The following is a 24,672-nucleotide window of genomic DNA, read 5'->3' as shown; positions in this document are numbered from 1 at the left end:
CATTAGTTCAACGAGCCACAGGTGTGAGTGCTGATGTAGGTGGAGTATATGTAGATACAGGTTGGGTATATGTACATGCACTGGGGGTTATGTGTAACAAGCAGTCTACTGCAATGTCAAAAAGGTGGTGCAGTCACCATAGCGACCGGTGGACTGTCCCTGCTGACACCCTATAATGCGCAAATCCTGCTGAATTTTACCAATATGTGGCACTTAAATTAAATGTGTCTCCATATCGTGCATTTGCTGGTGTTACAAAGGGGAATAATATACGCTTGGTTTATTCATTACCGAGGGATTTGGCTCCCCGTGCACCGGTCAGCTGTATGTGAACTGTATGTGCCTTAAAACAATGGCTGATAGGGTCACCCTACCCTTATGGTACCGACCTCAGTGAGCTTCTGCACCAGAAATGACTGATTGCCCTGTATAAAGCATATTTAAATCAGTGTGATTTCTTAAAAGTCATTATGCAGGGCCAGCTGAGCCCTTCGTGTAGAGAAAGCTTTCAGGGATGGCCCATTACAATGAATGATACATTTATAGAGTAAAGCCCTATAGGTGTAGCCTGTATAAATGTTGGATTGTGTCTAATGTGGTTGCAAATTCAATATTTCATTTATTTCCCCAGCTTCACTGATCAGGAAACTTAAAGAAAAACCTCGACGCACATACCGTATTGGCTCGAATATAGGCCGCACTTTTTCCCCCCACTTTAAGTCTTTAAAGTGGGGGTGCGGCCTATATTCGGGGTCTAGCGCCCGACGGCCGGGACATGCAGTCCCGGGCGCCGGGCAGACAGCAAGGTTAGGATGCAGACCCCCCGCAGCGGTGCAGGGGACCTGCATCCTACTCTCCAATACGCTCAGACAGCCTCCCCTGCCAGCACTTCCCACCGGCAGCGGCGATGAGCGTGAATGACCTCCGCTGCCGGCACGTCTGCTCGATGTGCTTTAACAATCTCTCTTGCCAGGAATTCCCACGGGGGGAGTCCTAGCAAGGGAGATTTTTAAAGCACATCTTACAGACGTGCCGGCAGCAGAGGTTGTTTCTGCTCGCATCGCCGCTGCCGGTGAACTTCCGCAAGGAAGATTTTTCACGCAGAAGTGCCGGCACCGGAAGTTGAAGTGTTATGTGTAGATGTCCCCCGCCGGCCCCGCAAGACCCCGTGGAGTCTGCACCGGTAAGTTTGGGGGGGGGGGTTAACATCTTGGCAGAATATCTGGGGGGGGTAGAGTGGCAGCATATCTCGGGGGGGGGGTACATCTTCGGGACAGAGTGGCAGTATATCTCAGGGGGGGGCAGAAACCTTTTTCATTAAAAAAAGCACCTAACTTTTAGGGTGCGGCCTATATGCGGGTGCGGCCTATATCCGAGCCAATACAGTATGTCAATGAATATATGAATATCCTGGCAGATCCGAATTCTCTGGGAGTCAATCAGATCGCTGGATGAGACGCATGGATCTAACGCTGGGACTCAAGCTTCAGCGTATACCTGGTTGAGGTATTGGCGATAGTCCCGCCGCAGCTCTTCTTTAAGTTTATGTTTTTTCCTTTCATATTCATCCCCAAGAGGCAAACTCAAGCCATAGACAGAATCTGAAAAACACAGAAACCGACCAAATCAACAGACTTAAAAACGTGAGTAGATTGTACTAGTTTATCCAGATAGTTATTAAGTGCGGCGTTTTGAGTACCTACAATACATCTCACAAAAATTCACACAAGGAAAGAAACATTCCGTAACGTAAAATAAATTGTGGTTTATCGAAAGGAGAAATCTGGTTCTTCCCTTCATGATGTCAGCCCCTCTTTCCTTCCCTGATGCTTATTTGGAGGGGCACAGAATGTTTGGCGGGTATGTGTAACGGTGTTTACAGCTAAGTGTATCCAAACAGATTAATAACCCCAAATGTGTAAAATGTGCTAACCTTAACTACTTATAACTGCCATTATTACAATGTTGTTTAGGAGACGTAAGGCCTTCTTTTAAAAGCATTTAAATATATAAAACATAATAATTATTAGTGAACATAGATTAAAGAAACAAACATGTACTAAAATAGAAAAAAGTCACATTTTTGCAATCTTGCTTAAATGTTCTTCTATACTGTAGATGCAGTTATACCCCACATGCATATCAATGCTTTACATATAACCCATATTACATATTTTAATACTATTTGTATAGTATAGGGGGGACTTTTTTTTTTACAAGAACAATAAATATATATATATATATATACATACACACATACTAGCCCTGCATAGCTGATAGCAATATGTGCAGGGAGAGCAATGGGAGAGAACAGCAGGGTCTAGAAAGAGCTCTCCTGTTGCTAAGGCTCTCCTATCTTCAAAGTGAACGTCCGGTGGGTGTCACCAGTGACCCCTCCTAGAAGGTAATGCCCGATCATGTAATCGGCCATTCAATGAATGATGATGTACAACACGATCAGCTGGTAGCTTTCCGCCGAGAGAGGAGAGTCCGGGCTGTCAAGGCAGATCTCCCTGTCTCTGCAACTAAATCAGGACATACTGGTAAGTCCTAATGGGCTTCTTGGCACAGTTTTTTGGGGATGTACCGATATGTCCTAATGGGACTGAAGGGTTAAATTATGCTTACGCTTTGCATTGAGGGATTTATCAGTATTACCCCTGGAGACATGTTCGGCTCAATACATCTCCTGCTCATCAGTACAGACACAAAGTATATTCACCAGCCAGCTCTGGCTCACGCAGGGTTCTAAGGGGTCTAAATAGACCCCTCGCACACACATGCAGAAAGCTTTCTTGCCAGTGATTGTCTGCCTAAAGCTTAAAAAACTGGCACAAAAACTGGACAAGAAGCGGGGTAATGTGATGTGGCTTCTCCTAAACTAGGAGCTAAAGAATCCATATACATTTTTCGTGGAGAGACTGCATGGAGCACTGGAGCGTCCCTTTAAAATAATGATCCATCTGTGCAACCGGTGACTGCAACACAGGAAGAGAGGATAACATTTAAATGCCGAGTAAAACTAGAATCCCATAATTATAGAACATGCCACCCATGGAGAGTCAGGAGAAAACACACCGATTTTATTTATTTATAATAAAAAATATGGCATGGGGTCTCTCTGGTGCTTACCCCCTGTCTGCTTCACTGATGCCACATCTTTCTGCGACTGCCAGTTTGGTGGCATGTTCTCTTTTGCCACGGCAAGCTGGGGCTTGACTCCATCAAATGACCACTTCCTCTATATAAAAATAATTAAAAACAATAAGAAAAAGAAAAAACCCAAAGCATTGTAAAATAATTATTAGCAATGTAATGGTCACCCCTCTGGTGCTATTTGGTTTGTCAATCAGAATTATAGTTTTGGTAATATAATGTTTTAAATACTGGACTATTTTATCATAGGAGAAAAATGTAGCAATTGATTTTCTGTCCAGCTGCTACGTCTCCTCCTCCTCCACCCACCGGGAAGATAACAGGCTATCAAAGGACTACTACAATTTAACAAACTGAGGAATAATCACGCAGATCTTGGAAATAGAAAAACTAAAGGGGAAGGCACGTGGAAAAATAGGTTTCTCCTCGAGCATAAAATACAGTGCAGTATAAGTCCAAAACTTTATTTAATTTTTCTCCAATAAACTTTCTGTAGACCTGGAGGCTGCAGCTGTCAGTCATGTGACATTTTGGATGGCTTTCCATGCTCAAACACCACACTAAGCTTATTCTTTATGGCAACGCTAATGAAGTCCTGCTTGTACAATGAAATCAATTTCTCTGTAGATCTTATGAGTCATAGGGCTCCAGTGGGTGATTAAGACTGAGCCATTCTATTGTTTACCATAAGCAGTACGATAAGGAGCCAGGGTATTTTGTAGATTGGGCTCAGAGCTAGAATACATACAAACGGCTAACAAGCACCCATATGAAAACAATGCATTATGCAAAAACTACAACTGTAAAAAAAATATATATATTATTAATTATTGGATTGCCCTATGATCCAGCACACAATCACATTAAGTCCTAAAGTGTGACAAAATCAGATTGCGTGTCTGTTTGCTTTGCCATTAACAGTTTGTTTCCATGGGTTTATGTTTGTGTTTGTTTGATGAATTTGCGTATCCTGGTGCCAACCACACAATAGTGATCAGAACCGTCCGATAAGAGCACCGATTATCACATACTCTGCTCATGCCGCTTAGAAAGCGGGTGTGCTCTCATACGGTCTATGCTTAAGGCCAATTGCATTTGTTAATTCTAAGTGGTTTGGATCAGCAGTTTTTCCATAAGGAATAAACAATCCGTTGCTCCATTCACCAACCCTAAGTGGCCTTCGAGTAGGCGGCTAAATCTGGGCCTGAATAGAAATGGAGAAAAGGAAAATCAACAAGGGGAGAGCGGCATATTAAAATGGCCAGAGGTTCCAACAAATACAAAAAGATCATACTAGATCATACTCCGCTGTGCCCCTCTGCAATTGGCTGGTTACGGAGAAGATCCCTGTCCTCTGCAACCAGTGAACAAACAGGAAGGAGAGCGTGCCGAGCTGGCGCTGCCTCCACGGGATGCTTACGGAGCGCCTGGTTAGGACATCGTATCGCGATGCAGCCAAGATGTAGTATATGGATGGAGTGACCCAGGGCAGCGCCAAAGCTAAAAACGATGTACCCTATATTATTAGACAGTATCTGGAGTCATTTTCTCACCCTTATCTCCATATACGGCGGGTCTTTTTCCAGTTCAGACTTGTCCTGAGCAAGTTTAGCTTTTTGTTCTTCAATAAACCGATCTAGTTGTTCGCCCATGTTATATCTCCTAGGAATATAAGCACACCATATAAACCAAGTCATTAATAGCATAAACTATACGTCAGTTTCTTCTGCATTTAGGTTGCCTTTCCCCGCTCAAACACCACCGAGCTTAGATTTCATGGCAATGAAGTTTATTCGTCCGTAGTCTTTCATTAGTTAGAATGCCCAGCTTGGTAATTAACACAGAGCCATTCTATTGTTGACCACAGGCAGTTTATAAAGAGTCAGAGTGTTTTGTCTACACTGGGATATTCAGTTTGAAAATATTGTATTATCTATAAAAAAAACTAGAACCACTTCAAATCCAAAAAAAAAACTTGTACAGTGATTACAAAAATAAGAGTCTTAAGAAATCCAGCCATCCTTAAATAAATTTCCACGTTTGTCAGACATTCCCTTAACTGTGATGCTAATCGGCGGATTCAACAGGGTGAAGAATAACAGTAAATGATCTCAATTGCTTGGAGGGAAGTAAAATAATTGCCAAACGTATAATAATTATTAATATGGTAATTAAGATCCCTTATTAAAAGACAATGGGGCATATCTGTAGTGCAGTAACTTCTCTTCCACAACTATTCCCACTATCCGGCTCCAACAAATATTACATGAATGCGGCTGTCAGGGACAGAAGGTGCTTTCGGGAGATAAGAAACCTGCATTAACCTCATCGCTGAGCAAATTGTAAAGGTAAATATCATCAGTATGCTGTGAGAGATCTACCCCATGGGGTAATTCCGATGCAGCTCTGGGTCCTTAGGGATCGGTTTAATCTGCACACTATTTGGTATGAAAAGGCAGAGAAGATTAACACCGGAGGTACTGGTTGCTAGTGGTGTTTGGATGGAGAACGGTTAAGAGGACATGGGCCAACATTTAATTCATGTCCCTTTTGAATTACCCTTAAAGTGCGCAGCAGGTCCGCTTCTTGTTACATCAATGAGGACGGCTGCAGACTTGGTACCAAAGCATGGGCAAAAATGGGATCAACTTGGGAGTCACACTGAGCCTTTGGAGGATCCGCTCTTGTGGTTGGTCCAGTCGTTAAATTTAACACTTTATTAGTCCAATGTAGTCATGGATTGGTTATTCCACTTGATGATCATTCACCGGTTTAACGATCACTCCTGTAACACATGTGAAAGTAGCAGAAAAGGGAAATTACAGACACTGAGAAACATTCAACAACCAGTGAGATACTTTTTATCTCACAAATGTTACAATGTATGATAGAGTCTACCCCAGCCTCTTGGGGGCCCTGTATAATGTATAAATAAAGTGTTTTAACATAAATTTTTTATAACCTTCTTATTTTTTGGCATTGCAATGACGCCAAAGAACAGGTGTACGTTTAGACTACAGAAACTATTTTTCCAGAGGGCTCCATTAGTTCATATGAAGAATTATTAAAGAAAAAAAAACGCATACTGGAAATTACAAGTTTTTACACAACTTAAAAAACAGAAATGGTGCATTTAATCTTTTTTTGGGGGGGGGAGTCAGACAAGATAAAGTAGACATCCCAGACTTTAGGAAGTTAAAATATGTTGAAACAGGTTTCCCAAAAATAAAGGTATGAATTCTAAAACGGATTAAAAACAGGTTAAGCCTAGAAATTACCGGGAAATACTAATATCCTTTAGCAATTATATACACGGTGCGCATGCGCGAGGGCATCGGGGACACACATTCGCACACTCCACACCAATGCTTTTGGAATTGAACCCAGACAGCATATGTGCAACCTGCAATCAGCTGAATAGAAACACTCTGCAGGATCAGACATTATTATTATTCATTTATTTTATATAGCACCATCATATTCTATAGCGCTGTACAGTGGGTAGACAGGACATAACATGTAGTATATAACATAACAATTTGACTAACAGAAACAACAGGTTAACAGAACGACTCCACTATGCCTTGAATTCTATAACCTCCTTTCCCTTACAACTTGTTATGTTGGACAGTTACATGGTAAATTTGTATCATTCGCGATGCACGGCATGCTTAGCAGTTATTCTTTTTATTATGTTTTAATCATATTATAATAGTATAATATAATAAGAAAGCAATAAATAAAATCTGTAAGATTGACAAGATTGTATTTTGTATGAGAAAAATCTAAGTTTTTTACAACTGACAAACATTCATGCCAACACATAAAATACATTTCCAATAATAAAAAAGAATGCATGCTACACCAGAAAATCCTCATACAGCTCAGGGCCTGCTCGGATAAGGGAAGAATTGCATGGATAAGGGAAGAATTGCATGAAAATACCAAAGTCTGGGTCTTTAAGGTTGCCAGGCAACAGGGTGAACACAAACACTAGAGCAGAGCGCTGATTGGGCAATCAGGAGGGGAGCGATCTGGAGCCGCTTCTTACAGACGTCTGCTTACAGACGTCGCATGGATAAGAAGGAGCGCTCAGACACACAATGGGGGAAAAGAAAGTCATCAGAAAATAAAATGTCACCTCCTCAAGCTATTAATCTTCTCAACAAGCGAGATCTCAGGAGTCCCACCTCAGATCATATCTTTGCACTTTATCGCACGATGTCACATCGGATGACTGTCACCTAAACAGTCTACACAACGACTGTGACATTAAAGGGATATTGCCCAATAACTCAAGCCCCCTTTACTTTTTTCTCCCTGACTTTGTGCTGCTGCAGATGAGCAACTCGGCGTTTATCGCTAAAACTAGCGATGCCTGTTAATCTCTAAAGAAGCTTCATTGCCATTTATGGCACTTTTTAGGGCCACGAACATAATGCGGAACGACTGAGATGGTTTCACAATGCGTTGCCACAAATCAAGGGGACACAACATAAATAGGCACTTATCCCATTGTACTGATCTACGGAATTTGATGGCGTTATATAAAACAATAAATAATAATAATCCACTGATGCGTGCACATGCCGTGTACCTGGCTGAGGCCATCCGATGGTAGTGTTATTAATAAATAAATTAATAAAACATTGTCATTAGCAAGTGAGTGAGACATAATTACCAGAAAATATAAAACTGGATAGAAAGGAAAAAAAGAAAACAAGACAGATTAGGGGAGCTCAGTATATCTGGCTTGGAGGAGCAAAGAGAGAAAGGAGATGTGATGAAATTTTTTTTTTATATTTAAAGGGATTTAACAAAGTGCATGAAATCTGATTATATCAAAGGGGGAGAAATGTTAGAACAAGAGACCACAATTTAAAACTAGAGGGTCAGAGGCAACGTAAGGAACTTTTACTTTACTGAGAGGGTGGTAGATAAATGAGCAGAAGTGGTAGAGACTGATACAGTGAGATTGTTTAAACATACATGGGATAGACATGAAGCTATCCTGAATCTAAGACACAACCAAGGACTGATTACAATCCGAGTCTCTACATCAGGAATATTGGTTATATTATCTGCCGTCGTATTCCACGTTTCTATTAAAGAGTCCAGGCTTTAGAGGTGGGCACACGGTAATATTGGTGTCGTCTGTATCACTGGTGTCGGTGACAAGCTGCAGAGACAGCATCAGCCCCGCCTGGCCCCTCACCCTAAAGAGAAATGGCTTCACAGAACCATCAGCTCCTTCACTTTCCAGAGAAAGTGAACAGGAAGCGAGTATCACCGGTGAGCCCAGAACCTCAGCCTACAAAGAAACAAATAACTTGTGCCTGATATCCAAGGAGGAATGGATGCACAGGGGGTCATGAATAAAGAGCCGTTCAGGTTGCTATGGCGACTGCAACACTTATAGAAGCTTCTGGAACTATACAAGTGAATACACAGCATCCTTAGCTTCAGAGCATCACTTGACTTAGTCACGTGTCCTTGCAGGAGATATACTGTACACACACACAGCATATAACACGACACTGTCAGACACCGTACATGGCTGGTTGCTAGGCAACAGGTAGCGCTCTGATCACAGCCTAACTACAACTCCCATCACGCTTAGCCAGCCTGGCTACTCCTGATGAAGAACCCTCAGCTAAAGGGGTACTTTAACATACACAACATGAACACCAACACGGCAGACACTGCTTCAGCCGTCACAGGGGACTCTCCCGCTGTTTCTACACAGAAGAGAGCATTCATACACTGCATTATATATTGCGCACACACCACATACACACCACGCAGTGTATACAACATGACAGTACTTAGCAACACTTGAATAGTTTGCGGTTATGTAAAGAGAGGTTCTGATGAGGGAGGGTGAACATGCAGCAATCGCCATGGCAACCAACAGAACGTTGATGCACAATAATCCCCATTTACCACAATAATACATCTTGATACACGTGTTACAAATGTCTGCCATAAAGTGCGTACAATTTATACTAACACAGCCAAATACAGACGCAAGCATCACACTCACTCTATGATCGGTGCTCCCGAGTCGGTTAACAGCCGTGTCGCCAGCGCTTTCGTAGCTATTCCCGTCCTACGTGTGTATCCGGCCGTTAGCTGTATGTCTCTGTGGTGACAGGCTCCGCCCCCGGCTCTCAGCTGCTTTTCTTTCCAGTAGTGTATAAGAGCTCCCCCTACAGGCCGGAGGAGCACTGTGTTCGAATGTCTCCATTGCGCTCGATTCATTTGCTCTGTCTATCTGGTAGCTCAGTGAATGTATCATAAGAAACAAATAAAGTTTGTATAAAAGATTCTCAGTGTGTGATGATGGAAAGCGGGACGTCTAAATCCCCTGAAAGCATAAACATGGCTGACATATCCGGGATGACATCATAACCCAGAAATCATATCCATTCATATAATGCATCCAAGCAGCCAACAGTGCACAGTCCATGATTCCCTGTACAATATATATGTGTGTGCATGTGTGTGTAATGTGGTCTCTTGGTTTATTCTTTTGAAACTGACCAGGGGACAAAAGTCCTGACCAGTTCAGGACAGTTTGTATGTATGTCATCTTCACCACAAATATTCAGTGGCGGCGCCTACCTCTGTGGCTTGACTCAGTTTATTATTGTAATGACTCTATTTTGTCGCCAGATGGCGCACATCAGACTACATTAAGACTACGGCAACTTCACAACTGTCTACACTATCAATGTGATAAAGGGGTGTCCAGATTATTTCAAGCAAATTATGATTATGTGTTGCATGCAGCCTGTGACATCTATCATTCTAATTGTTTATTAAGAATCATAATAAGAAGCAAGGACAGCCAGGATGCAAATATTGATAGCTGCATATATATATATATATATATATATACATATATATATATATATATATATATATATATATATATATACGTGCATCCCCGCCCCCCCCCGCAGGCGTGCGTATTGGACGCGTCAGGGGTCAGGAGGCGTGGCTTGTGTCCGTCTCTACACTCAGCTCCAGAATCATGGCTACCGGTAGCGCTGTGGCCCAGAAGACCTGGGAGATGGCGAACAACATGCAGGAGGTGCAGAGCATTGACGAGATATACAAATACGACAAGAAACAGCAGCAAGAGATCCTGGCGGCCAAGCCCTGGACCAAAGAGTGAGGCATTTATCGGGGACGGCTAGGGGTCCCCAAGTCTTATGTCAAGAGTCAGTGAGGGTAACCGTACACACGGCGCAAGTTACCCAGGCCGCAGGGCCTGACGTTGGCACTAGATATAACATTACGAACGCCATTTATATCGTCCTGTGAGCCGGAGGTTTCATGCCGCCGCCGTGTGGTACATAACATCGCGTTCCCTCTTTATAGCGCCAGCAGGTACAAAGGGGGCAGTAAGCATATTTTAACAAAGGCCATATAAAATGACGTCATTAACGCGTATTAAGACATACTGGGGAGAGGGGGGGGTCCTGCTCTTAACGCTTTCTGTGCCGTTTGATTTACACCCAGATGCCCACCTTAGAGTAAGAAGCTATTTGCTGGGTATGTGTCCACGCCCCCGATTAGCTTGTACAGCTCTGTGGAATATGTTGGTGCTTTAAGGAAGTAAACGTAATAATATCTCGGGTCGGCCGTGGTATTGTTTCGCGTTACTGGTGATTGTAAGAGATCTTTAACAGGCCTGACCATAAAACACTGGCTAGTCGGCTCTCTCTTCTTTACCGGTAGGGGACCGTATTGCGGGTAGATAATGAATCGGTGGTCTTCATGGGTAAGTATAGGACGGCCGCTTCCATACGGTATGATTAGCGCGCCTACGCAGGTTACCTTAAATGGGGATTAATAGCTTTGCTGGGCGCCTAATCTTTTAAGCGAGCGCTAGCAGTACAGGGGCTCTCGGGAGTTCTAAGCAGTTGGTACAGCGCTGCGGAATATGGCGGTGCTATATGTTTCAGTTAATAAGAATAATAATTGGTAGGTGAGCCACGGCTTCCACAAAAGCTCCGTGCTCCCACTATCCAAAGGTTAGGTGCAGGTGCTGGAGTGCAGTCCGTTAGTGGTCTGCGAGCGTCCATGAGCTGTTTGTAGACCCCCCATTGCTCCAATAAATGGTTAATTTATCTGCGCATGAATTGAAAAAGGGTTTTAAGATCTACTTTAGATTTGATATCTTACGAGAGAGAATATTTTTCCTCCCCGTTGAGTTTTCTGTTTGCAGGCTTCATGCCCCGGTTGGCTCTTTTTATGGTTTTACTCAGTAAAATGTGTTTGTATTTTTTGCAGTCACCATTACTTCAAGTACTGCAAGGTGTCGGCGCTGGCTCTGCTGAAGATGGTCATGCATGCGCGGTCGGGAGGCAATCTCGAGGTGATGGGCCTGATGCTGGGAAAAGTGGACGGGGAAACCATGATCATTATGGACAGTTTTGCTTTGCCGGTGGAAGGAACCGAGACTAGAGTGAATGCGCAGGCTGCGGCTTATGAATATATGGCGGCGTATATCGAGAACGCGAAGCAGGTACGGCTTTGGATGGGGGGGGGGGCTACGTGGCCGCGCAAGAGTTTAGGGTCATGAAAAACAAGGACATTTCTCGCTGTAACATAATTGTAACAATCAGCCTTTTAACCCCCTTCATTCGCCTATGGACGTCCCGGTACGTCCAGCCCTTCGTGCAGCGTCGGGGACACATCCCTGCCGCTGCACGGGAGACCAAGCTGTCGTTTGACAGCCTGGACTCCCCACTGACAGCAGAAGCCGGCATTGCCGGCTTTCTGCTGTCCGATCTCCTGTAACAGCTTCTGGCATGAAAGCCGGTAAGCTGTTACACTGTAAACTGCCCGATCACGCAGTTTCAAACACACGATCGGGCATTCCCTTCCGGGTTGCGTCACTGCTGACGTAACCCGGAAGGTCATCGGAGGAAACGCTGCGATCTTTATGCAGGTCTGTGAGGACCTGCATAGAGATCAGTGTGATCGGTGCAGGGGGATCGCGGGGAGGGGAGTGAGAAACCATCTCTCTCACTCCCCCTCCCATCCTGAAATGGAAAAGCTGAAAAAAAAAAAAGTTAAACCATTTAAAAAATATTAAATAAATCATTAAAATAATGATATAAATAATACTAAAAAAAATTGTGAGCTGTGATGTCATTGTGACATCACTGGCATGTTCAGGAGGTCCCTAGGAGGACCTCTAACCATTAGTGTAAAAAAAATGTGTGTATATATATATATATATATATATATATATATATATATATATATATATAAAAAATACAAAAAAATGTAAAAAAAAATTTAAATAAAAAAAAAATTAAAAAAAATATATATAAAAAAAAAATAAAACCTTACATCCCATTGCCCTAGCATAACATCTAGCCAGTATAACCCTCCTGTCCCCGTTCACAACCCCCAAACCCGTTAAGCTGTAGGCATAAAAATTATGCAAAATTGTACACCTAATAGTATGCTCCCTGGTGCTGGGAAAGTCTGGAAAATCTATATAAATTAGGTATTTCTGAAATCAGGACACCTGAATTGATAAACTTGGGGGGGATTTTCCATCACTTTACCTAATTTTGTGAGGATTCAGAGGGAAAATTAAAAAAAAAATTAGGTTTCCCTACTTTTTTATTACATTCCTTATGAGTATCAAATCCAGATGGCTACTATATGTTTATACCGATATATTTGTACGTCTTTACACCGCTAGTTCATTTAGCCCGTTAACTCCCGGTGCCCTACCTGCAGTTTGTGTTGCAAACGGATAATCTAAACCTAACCCGAGCCCTCTTCTCACAAAAACCCTCGTGCTTTTATCTCCCCCCCCCCATAACAATATTGTAAATGAAGGCAGAAATGGTGCTGCCACTAGAGGGCAGTAGACTCTTCCCATTGTCTTCTCCTCGGCAGGTCGGAAGGCTTGAGAACGCCATCGGCTGGTACCACAGTCACCCCGGCTACGGCTGCTGGCTCTCCGGAATCGACGTCAGCACTCAGATGCTTAATCAACAATTCCAAGAACCCTTTGTGGCCGTTGTAGTAAGAACTTTATTCTGGTTTGGGTTTTTTTCTGAATACATCTGTTTGAGGAGAGGTATTAATATAGACCTTTTTCTTCAGATAGACCCAACCAGGACAATATCTGCTGGCAAAGTTAACCTCGGTGCTTTTAGGACTTATCCAAAGGTACGTATATCCTTGTAACGTATTGTATACTTTGAATGACGGTGGGTAAGTTTAAATATGTTTTAGAAACCACATTTTTAGTTGCATATAATACTCTATTTGAGAGCCTCTAGACGTTTTTGAGGTGTATTTTGTAAACACTCGCAACTTGTCTACAAATGTATGCAAGCGACAATAGGGTTTTCTTGTGTATTACTTTTAATTGGCCTAATCAATATAAAACTTTTTTTTTTATTTTCTACAGGGTTACAAACCTCCGGATGAAGGTCCATCTGAGTACCAGACTATTCCTTTGAACAAAATCGAAGATTTTGGTGTCCACTGTAAACAGTACGTACATGTCTAGTATCTTCTCTGAATAGGGGGTTAAAAGGAGATTGGTAGCCGATTTACTCCCTGCTCGTAAACTGAAGAGTTTTGGGTCTGAGTGTTGTGTACTAAAATACTAGGTTGCTCCTTGGTATTGGAGATATTGTGCTGCCTAGGAGCAAGAATGCCCCCCCCCCCCCAAAAAAAATCAGCCAAACACAGAATCGGCGACCCCTCTATGACAGGCCACATCTTCATATGACTTCTGATTCCCACCGCAGTGGCTCTTTAGAGTCCTTTCTAGCAGTCTCAAGCCCACATCCCCCTCTGTGAGAAGCGACACCGTCTTACCCATCTGTTCTTGCAGCCCCTTCAGTTTGCTGCTTTCTTCCACCAGCTTTCCCTATCCCTGGTGTCGCTGTCAGCGCCTGTTCCGCCCATCACAAGTCACTCCATGCTGGGTGAACTGGACAGACTGCTGCTTAATATAATACAAATCTTATTTATCTCACTCTGCATCATAAAAAGCACAGCCCTGCAAGACAGGATGAGCTGGCCCTGCATAATGCATAGTTAAATGAGTGAGATGTCCCACAAGTAGACCAAAATATACAATTACATGTAAAGCACTTGAATCTAGGCTGCTTAACTCATAAGAATATGGTTCTGCGGGGCTTCCTTCTCCGACCTGTAATTCTAGCAATGGGAAATGTGTATGTCTTCATGAATGTATCCTAAGGTTTTCTCTAATAAATACTTTGTATGCATTTCCTACATATTGGACTATTGGGAATGTGTGTGAGTGTGATGATACTATTGGGAATGTGTGTGAGTGTGATGATACTATTGGGAGTGTGTGTGAGTGTGATGATACTATTGGGAATGTGTGTGAGTGTGATGATACTATTGGGAATGTGTGTGAGTGTGATGATACTATTGGGAGTGTGTGTGAGTGTGATGATACTATTGGGAATGTGTGTGAGTGTGATGATACTATTGGGAATGTGTGTGAGTGTGATGATACTATTGGGAATGTGTGTGAGTGTGATGATACTATTGGGAGTGTGTGTGAGTGTGATGATACTATTGGGAATGTGTGTGAGTGTGATGATACTATTGGGAATGTGTGTGAGTGTGATGATACTATTGGGAATGTGTGTGAGTGTGATGATACTATTGGGAATGTGTGTGAGTGTGATGATACTATTGGGAGTGTGATCCTGCTCTTAAAATCTGTCTCCTGCCTTTTCAGATATTATGCGTTGGAGGTTACCTATTTCAAATCATCTCTAGATCGCAAGTTACTCGAACTCCTATGGAATAAGTACTGGGTTAATACATTGAGTTCTTCCAGCTTGCTAACAGTAAGTAGACAGCCTGACCCAGGGCCATTTTTTTTTTTTGCCGGAAAATATTATTGGTTACTTGGGGTTGTTTTCTATCTAAGCCTATATTTCTGCAATATATTTGGAATGTATACCAAGTTTACTTGTGTTGTCACATTATCAGACACATCGTGCCACGGGTAGCAACAAGATGTAAACCTGAATCCCCCCCCCCCCCAATAGGGAACATCTGGTGGTGACCACCTGTAAAGTAAATGGCCCTTCACTGAAAAAATGGCATCAGCAAAGCAAGCAGTTTAACCCTTAAATTCCAAGAATCAAGTGACTCTACTGTTATTACCTTAATGCCCCACTAGAGGGAGCTAAGGGTACCTACTTGGGCAAGTATTAAAGACGAAGTCCCATTTATACAAAAAATACAGCACAGATTACAAATGGTTAATATGGAGCAGCCTGAAAACCTTGTGCTTTATTTTTAATCTGATATAAAAACCCACGTGCTTCTTTAATAGAAATGAGCTTTATATCTGATAGTAGATTAGATGTCCTATAATGGACTAGCTGGGGTGGCCAAGAATGTTGGGAATTGTAGTCGGTTAAAACATCTGTGGTATTGTAGGCTGTTGCCTCTGTTGAGAGCGGTTTTTAAGGGCTGGTCAATGCTTGTAAATAATTGTGGGTGGGTGATATCGCCAAAACAAAATGCACTTCTTGGTGTATCATTGCATGTTTAGTAGATGCCTACACACATTACACGATTGTTGTTGTTATGCCTGTTACATACACTGTTAACCCAAACACGATAAAGGACTGTGACTTTTGGGATGATCTGTAAAAGGTCTATATTAACGGATTGATAGCAAATGAGGCATTTCTGAGCACAGGCGGGTTTTTGTGCTGCTTTGTGGGTGTTTTGGTGTTTTTTTGTGTTGGTTTTTTCACCTCCAAAATGTTGAAGCTTGTGGAACTCCTGCATCAGATTCTTTCTTCATATCTCTGATTCCCATCAAAAGCCTATTCGTCTCACTCTCACAAGAATTGGGTTTCTCCGCATACAGTGATATTTTTTCTCCCACGGCAAACAGCAGATCCCTGTACGTTATTTTCAGGAAAAGGGTCGGCAGGTCCCTGCCCCGGCTAATTGCTGCTGACCTTGACCGTAGCCCAAAGCCATAGATCCAAAGCCGCGCTGTTCAGGCTTTGTGGAGTGAAGCCGCTCCTACGGATCTTTTATTCCTTTAATTTTCCAAGTCTTGGATAAAATGGTAAAGCTTCTATTCTTGTAATATGTCTCTTAAGTGTTTATAGAGTTACTTGGGTATAGTTCATATTTGTTCTTGTTTGGTTATTAACCCCCCGGCTTAGAGTTACAAACTAATTAACCTTTGCTGTTAATGGGGAACAGGTTCTTATGTTTTCTCGGTTTGCGTTTTAGGCTTTGGTTAACTCGGCTCCCATTTCATGTTGGGTCATTTATCTGCTATCCCTTGTGGCTACGCATTAGTAGTAAATGAACAATTACTGTGAGTCCTTTGCCCCGTTCTCTCTAAATGTATACATTTGCTGAACACTATAACTCTTAAGAGTGTGTAAAACCTGTTCTAACCCTCAGCATCGTATGGATTTCTCTGCTCATTTAAACCCTCCATTGGGTCTAGGATGTCTGGAAACAATACTCCACTTCTCGGATCCGCTTTGCTTGCGGACCAGTGCTTTCTCTCTTTTAATATGTTAGGTGTACGATTGTAATGGCAGGACTTGCGCATCCTGGAACCGCATTAACATGTCAAACCAAGTCTGGTCCATTCTCTACCCATTTTTTGTTTTTATTTTATTTCTGCCATTTTTGCCTTTTTTTTTTTTTTTTTTCTTCTATATTTAGCATAGGGGAGTTCAAACCTCAAGCAGACTCGTGAATAATATTAACTAATATTTAGTGAATAAATCCCATTGAGCTCACTATCTATTATAAAAGTCCAGCCCCAGAGAGCTTCTGCTGCAGGAGACATTGGCTAGTCTTGTATAGTTAAAACAGAGGACTTCTTGAAATCCCCCTTGCCTATTGAACCATTCATGAACCAGTCATCTCGGCCCTCCTAGCTGGAGAAACCTGCCAGTGTTGGCCCTTCGTAATGGATAGTAAAGTGAGGGAGATTGAACCCCGGATGTCCTGCAAACTCCTGCTCTCGCTTTACTGTATAAAACCCAACGTGAGTTTGTACTGCACCGTGGCCGTTACACTTGATCCATCGCCAAGTGGACCAGCAGTACGGTATTGGCGCTGAAAGAAGAATTCACGTAACGCACACAATGTTTGCACAGGGCATGGCATTCCTGGGCATGGCTCTTCCTAGCCATGGGCTAGTCCAGAAGCCGTTTACACGTCGTACACAGGGCGACAAACACGTGTAATCTCTCTCTTAATGCTTGGCGTACACTACATGGGCAGCTGCCTTTTTTGAGGAGGTCTTGCTTGGTATGTGCAGACAATGCAAACATCATTAGAGGACAATGGCGGACAGAAGCAGTTAAGTGTTGTGTGTATTAAGGCTGCTGTGGTCACAGCAAACAGTATTAGATGTGCCGAGTGATCGGATCCCTGCGTTCTCTCCCAGGCTCGGATAATCCCAGGTAAACGGTGTTTGTTTAAGCAGAGCTTTCTAACACTCCTAATGTCCGCTAATGACTCCGTAAACAGCCCGCCACGGATCCCGAAGCATTGTCTACGGCATCCATGCATGCAGCGAGCGTGTTTCAAGGCTGCCCCAATACAACTTTTAGTTTCATAAACATCGTACCAGGTGCCGTCTTTTGGAAGGGTCTGACAGAGCTACGATACACCGGCATGTCGGACAGAGAGGGTCCTGCTTACATATAAAACAAACTTCTGTGTAATCTTCACGTTTAGATCATGTATATAGTAGTTGCACATTGTAATGAGTGCTGGGTGTGTGTTTCTGTATCACTAGACTCAGGGCCGGCCCAAGGCAAAATGCCGCCCCCCCCCCCCATTATCTACCCTTCCTCTCCCTCCGACCTTGCCGCCCCCTTGTACTTACCTTTCAGCAGTCCTGCGGCGAGTCTCCCTGTTCGGTCTCGGTGCCGGCTTGTAATGCTGAGCGCCGGAAATCTTCCGGCACTTAGCATTACAAGCCGGCACCGAGACCGAACAGGAAGACTCGCCGCAGAGCTTGGTAAGCGAAAACCACTCGGCGCCCCTTTCTCTCTCTTTCGCTTTAAAAAAAAAAAAAAAAAGGGGGGCTTGGGGCGGCAAAGTGCCGCCTGGAGCGGTTGCCCCACTCGGCTCCATTGTCGGGCCGGCCCTGACTAGACTGGGTCTAGGTGTTTAAACATAGAATCTGGTGGCAGATTAGAACCGCTCGGCCCGTTACACCTGCTGTACGGACTCAAGTCTTTTGGTCGTCACTCTTGACTTCAAGATAGATTCATGTCTATCTCATGCATGTTTAGATGGCCTCTATCACGTCTGTTTGAAGGCTGCTCCATTTCTCTTGTCTTTTAGAATGCTGATTATACAACCGGCCAAGTATTCGACCTGTCGGAGAAACTCGAGCAGTCGGAAGCACAGCTCGGCCGCGGTAGCTTTATGTTGGGACTAGAAACTCATGATAGAAAATCTGAAGACAAATTGGCCAAAGCAACCAGAGACAGGTATGCCTGGTGGTCTGTTGGCACATGCATGAATGGGGTCAAGCGAAAATCTGTAAATGACCATTAAATACAGTAGCCCTGAGCGTGCAAAGAAGGTTCCTGCCTATTAAATTAGTGCCCCCCCAATACGTTATCTTATTATTGTTCAGGTGATCATGGAAAGAGTTAAGATCCACCCCTACCCATTTTTCATGTTAAATGGGTATTGGAGTCCAGTTAATGTGATCGCTAATCCATTTTAATCAAAATCGGTGCAGGCATTCTATACTTACCTGAGTTTATTACCCTTGTGATTCTGCTGTGATTTATGATGATAGATAGATAGATAGATAGATATACTCCTCACCGCGAATCCAGTAAACTATGCTTGGTTTCCGTGTAACATTCCTTTTGCGTTTTGTTTTCCAGCTGCAAAACCACAATTGAAGCCATCCATGGATTGATGTCCCAAGTGATTAAAGATAAACTGTTTAATCAGATAAACACTGTGTAAACACTTACTCTCCGTGAGGATACCCTCTTGTCTGGGTTCCACCCCCATTTTCTGTTTCCTTATGGTGCTTCTTTTATGCAGAAGCTTTAAAATGCCACCAAGTCAGCACTTTTTTCCCCAGTTTATCCTCGTATGACATTTTATTGCAGCTTTCTAGAAATAATTAAATGTTGTAAACATCATTGCTGCCTGGATTAATAAATTAACCTTTTAAACTGTTTCTCAGTGGCGCGCACGTTGAATTACTTTATCGATCTTAGATTCTATGTATATACAGACCCCTTGTAATACCGTATTGGCCCGAATATAGGCCGCACTCCCCCCCCCCACTTTAAGTCTTTAAAGTGGGGGTGCGGCCTATATTCGGGGTCTAGCACCGGACACCCGGGACATGCAGTCCCGGGCGCCGGGCAGGCAGCAGGGTTAGGATACAGATCCCCCGCAGCGGTGCAGGGGACCTGCATCCTACTCTCTGATACGCTCAGACAGCCTGCCCTGCCAGCACTTCCCACGGGGGGAGTGCCGGTACGGGAGATTGTCTGAGCGCATCGAGCAGACGTGCAGCGGCGATGAGCGTGAACGACCTCCGCTGCCGGCACGTCCACTCCGTGTGCTTTAACAATCTCCCTTGCCGGGAATTCCCACGGGGGGAGTCCCGGCAAGGGAGATTTTAAAGCACATCTTGCAGATGTGCCGGCAGCGGAGGTTGTTTATGCTCGCATCGCCGCTGCCGGTGAATGTCTGCGCGAACAATCTTCCTTGCCGGTACTTCCCACGGCGGAAGTGCCGGCACCGGAAGTTGAATACGCGTTATGCGTAGATGTCCCCCGCCGGTCCCGCAAGACCCCTTGGAGTCCGCACCCGTAAGTCTTGGGGGGGGACATCTTGGGGACAGAGTGGCAGCATATCTCGGGGGGGGGTACATCTTGGGGACAGAGTGGCAGCATATCTCGGGGGGGCCAGAAACTTTTTTTTCTTTAAAAAAGCACCTAACTTTTAGGGTGCGGCCTATATTCGGGTGCGGCCTATATCCGAGCCAATATAGCATGATTTTGCTATTACCATGACGAAAAGTCATGATTTTATTAAAGACACGGAGGCGAAATAAAATAGCGGCAAAATATGAATAAAGGTAAATGGAAAAATTTAACATGTGGCCCAACAGCCAATCCCTACACAGTATCCATTATAATAGTAAACTCCTCCTCCAAAACTTCCTCTTTCTTTGACTGGCGAACTGATAACTTGAGAGAGGCCGAACATCCCGAGCCAAACGTCAACTGCCGTCAAACAACTGAAAAGGTTTGGAAAACAAGTCAAGCTGTAGAAATACAAGAAAAAGACAGAAAATCTGCGAGTTACTACCAGTGAACTGAACATATAAACACCAGGTAGTTCATGCGCACATACCGTATTTGCTCGATTATAAGACGAGGTTTTTTCCCCAGAGCAAATGCTCTGAAAAATACCCCTCGTCTTATAATCGGGGTCGTCTTATAATCAGTCGTCTCATAGTCAGACCTATTTGAGGTCTAAGATCCAGATCCCCCGCAGCTGCAGGGGACCTGGATCTTCCCCACGCCCGCCCCACTTACCGGTACTTCTGAGTCCCCGGTGTGTAGCTGGGGCAGCGTGTAGATGTCTACGCAATTCGCGTAGACAACTTCCGCTGCAGCAGAAAGGAGGTGTGGCTAGCAGCGGGGGTTGTCTGCATCCATCGCGCAGACCTTCCCCGGCTGTCAGAGATCAGAGTTCTCGGCACTGGCGCGGGGAACTCTGATCTCTGACAGTCGGGGAAGGTCTGCGCGATGGACGCAGACAACCCCCGCTGCTAGCCACGCCTCCTTCCTTCTGCAGCGTAAGTGCATGGGATCTACACGCTGCCCCGGCTACATGACAGGGAAGTCAGAAGCACCGGCAAGTTTGGGGGGGGGGGGGCAGGGGAGTGTTAAATTGGGGGCATAAGGCATTTCTGGATGCAGAGTGCTCTGTGAAGTGCCTTTTAACCCCCTTAATGCCACTCTGCCTCCAGAAATGCCTTTTTAACCCTCTATATGCCACTTTGCCTCCTGAATGCCTTAAACCTCCCTATATGCCACTCTTCCCCATAATATGCCTTTTAACCCTCTAAATGCCAGTGGCATATAGGGGTATAAGGCATTTCTGGAGGCAGAGTGGCACATAGGGGATCAAAAGGCATATCATGGGGCGGGCACAGTGGCATATAGGGTTAAAAGGCATATCATGGGGCACAGCGGCACTTAGAGGGTTAAAAGGCATATCATGGGGCACAGTGGCATATAGGGGGTATAAGGCATATCATGGGGCAAAGTGGCATTTAGAGGGTTAAAAGGCATATCATGGGGCACAGTGGCATATAGGGGGTATAAGGCATTTCTGGGGCAGATGTGCATAACTGGGGGGCAGGTTGGAAAATAGAAGGAAATAAAACCAAAATATTTTTCTCAATCATAGCTTTTATTTAAAAAAAAAATAGTTTAGATGAATTAACATTTACTGGTAAAACTTTTTTCCTATAGGGTCGTCTTATATTCAGGCTTTCTTTTTTTTCTTAAATTAATATTCAGATTTGGGGGTCGTCTTATAATCGAGCAAATACGGTAATTAGAAAATGCTACCTGGAAAAAACCGACGTCCAGATAAGAACAAGGTCACAGTCAACCAGACAGACAGAAACAAAAAAACCAAGGTACCAACTGCATATACCTACCCATATACAAACCAAAATCCATCGGGTGGGAATGATGTGAAAGGGTGGGAAGCAATACTCGCCTCTGTGTCTTTAATAAAATCAGACACGGAGGCTCCTATTGCAAGTTCAAAGCTGGTGAACAATAGACGAGAACACATGAAGCGAGGGTTTGAAATAGAATTCTATAAACGTAGACGCCCTGGACCAATCTGCCGTTTTCATTAAATCTTCCAAACGGCCACCTAGCTTAAAGATTTTCGTTGCCACCGCACTCCTAGATGAGTGAGCCCCAAAAACAGATGTGTCCACCCCCGTAAGACTCATGACGTGTTTTAACCAACGCGCCAAAGTTGTGGAAGAGACAGGTGGGGCTTTAAAAGATATAAATAGGTTCGGGGTGAGATGGAGATCTCAAAGGCGCCGTGCGAGCTTCTTATTCGCGAAGGCAAGCCACTGGACACAGAGATGGATTGGATGGAAAGGCCGGATAAGAAACAGATTTAATAGACATTTTGGAAATATTAAAAGTAACCCCGTCAGGGTCGAAAGATCGTCCATCAACATCGAGAGCTCGAACATCTGCTACCCGTTTACATGAAATCAAACATAACAAGGTAACCAACTTGGCAGAGAGGACCTTCAATGGAAGATCTCCATTCTGAGGCCAAGACTCCAGAAAAGAGAGAACACATGATACGTCCCACGTGGTCGAGTATCAAGGACGAGGAGGTCTGCTGAGACGTGTTCCGTTAAGTAAACGGCAAACCAGCGGATGTTGCCTGATCGGACACCCGTTGAGACCTGCATGAGAAGCTGATATGGCGGAACGGTAAACATTAATGGTCCTCTAAGCTCTTCCCTCCTCAAAGAGGGAAGTGAGAAACTGGAGAACCGCATTCAAAGGCGCTGAAGGGGGATCCAAGTCCCTAGCCACACACCAAGCAGACCAAATTCGCCAGGCAGCCCCGTAGGCTTTTCTGGTCCCTGGAGCCCAAGATTCCGCCAGAAGTCGATTAGTCGTGTCCGATACGCCATGGATTGTCCAAGGTCCCCGGAAATTAGCCATGCTATCAACTGCAGAGAACCGTCCTGAATCAAAGGGTGGGGAAGACCGTCCGGGTTCTGCAGAAGAAGAGGCAACGTCGGCAACAACCTTGGGTTGTGGATGGACATCTCCAATAGGGGAGGGAACCAAGGTTGCGACCTCCATAGCGGAGTACCAATTGAACCCCCTGGCGTCTGACGTGAAGTAAGGTCCGTGGAATCAAAAGGGAGGAAACGTGCAGTGAGTACCTCCGGTCCAATCCTGGGCGAATGCATCGACTGCCAGCGCTTCTGGGTCTGGTCGCCAGCTGAAGTACCTCTGAAGTTGTGTGTTGAGCCTGGAGGCGAACAGGTCTGTATACAGTGGACCCCAAAGGGAAAAAATAGAAAGGAACACCTGCGGATCCAATCTCCAATCGCTGGAATTCCGAAGATGTCTGGAGTTCCAATCGGCAATAGTATTGTGTAAACCTGGTAAGTATTCCGCTTGGATCTTAATGTTCTTGTGCATGCAGTAAGTCCAACAGTCCAGCGTCAAGTCTGCTAGAGCCTTGGATTGGGTACCTCCCAAATGGTTGATGTACCGCAGAAATATTGTCCATCCTGAGTCGGATACAGATGTTGGCATGTTCCTTTGAAAAACTCCGAACAGCAAACGAGCCCGCTAGAAGTTCCAGACAGTTGATGTGAAGTCTGGCTTCCTCTGGAGACCATCTGCCTCCCGTAGCGAATCCCTCGCAATGAGCCCCCCAACCGTACAAGCTGGCGTCCGAATCTATGGTGAATTCCAGTTGAGGTCCTATGAGGGCCTTGCCGTTCCACGCTTCCAGATTCTTTATCCACCATTGCAACTCGTCTTTCGTTTCTGTATCCAACGCAATAAGGTCCGCATATGAAGCTCCTTCGCGGAGATGAGCTATTTTCAAGCGCTGAAGGGCCTGGTAATGGAGTGGGGCAGGAAAGATCGCCTGAATTGATGATGTTAATAGCCCCACGATTCTGGTGAGAAAGCGTATGGAGATGAGAGGACGCGTGAGAGCACGGGTCAGTTCCTTGTGAATGGCACGAACCTTCGAGGTCCGAAGGCTGAGGGTCTCTGAGATTGCCTCCACCAGGAACCCTAGAAACTCCATTTTGTGGGATGGTTCCATCCTGGATTTCTCCTGGTTTATGAGGAAACCTAGGTCCGAGAGGAGTGAAATTGTCAAGTGAAGGTGGGACAATAGGGTCTGTCGATCCTGGGCCATGATCAGGAGATCGTCCAGGTAAATGAGTCTTACCCCCTGCGTGGGAAGCCATGTCACCACCGGACGTAGTAGCTTGGTGAAACACCATGGAGCTGACGATAGCCCGAACGGAAGACAGGTAAAACGCCATCTTCGTGTATTCCAATAAAATTGCAGGAGGTTTCGTGATTTCCCCCCCATAGGGATAGTGAGGTATGCATCCTGCAAATCTAACTTCACGATCCAATCGCCCTGTAACAACAGGTCCCGCAGGAGATGAATCCCCTCCATCTTGAAGTGCCTGTAACACACCAGGGCATTGAGCGATCTTAGATTGATCACTGGTCGGAAACTGCCTCCTTTCTTTTGAACCAGGAATATGTTGCTGAGCCTCGTCTGTGGCCAGTTCTATAGCCCCCTTTTCCCATAACACAGTCAATTCTTGATCTATCAACGCTCGGTCTTGTTGGGAAAATGCGATAGGGGTAGGGAGAACTGTCTGATGAG

At 44.5% G+C, this 24,672-nt stretch overlaps 1 protein-coding gene and 1 pseudogene across 1 annotated transcript; one reads left to right on the top strand and one right to left on the bottom strand.

The window, feature by feature from the left end:
• Window positions 1–4,808, bottom strand: part of LOC149305457 (centrosome and spindle pole-associated protein 1-like) — a 30,455-nt pseudogene extending 25,647 nt beyond the window's left edge.
• A 5,375-nt stretch (window positions 4,809–10,183) lies between these two features.
• LOC149305456 (COP9 signalosome complex subunit 5) lies at window positions 10,184–19,182 on the top strand. Its single transcript, XM_089477519.1, has 8 exons — window positions 10,184–10,332; window positions 11,458–11,692; window positions 13,087–13,215; window positions 13,297–13,362; window positions 13,607–13,692; window positions 14,924–15,035; window positions 18,541–18,689; window positions 19,098–19,182. Exons 1-8 carry the CDS (start codon window positions 10,193–10,195, stop codon window positions 19,180–19,182), a joined length of 1,002 nt encoding a protein of 333 aa, XP_089333645.1. The 5' UTR covers window positions 10,184–10,192.
• Window positions 19,183–24,672: the final 5,490 nt, after the last annotated feature.

The sequence above is a fragment of the Sceloporus occidentalis genome, unplaced genomic scaffold, assembly GCF_023333645.1.
Source record: "Sceloporus occidentalis isolate IW3139 unplaced genomic scaffold, rSceOcc1.0.p SCAF_11, whole genome shotgun sequence".
Classification (NCBI taxonomy): Eukaryota; Metazoa; Chordata; class Lepidosauria; order Squamata; family Phrynosomatidae; genus Sceloporus; species Sceloporus occidentalis.
This window is presented reverse-complemented; position numbering and strand designations above follow the sequence as displayed.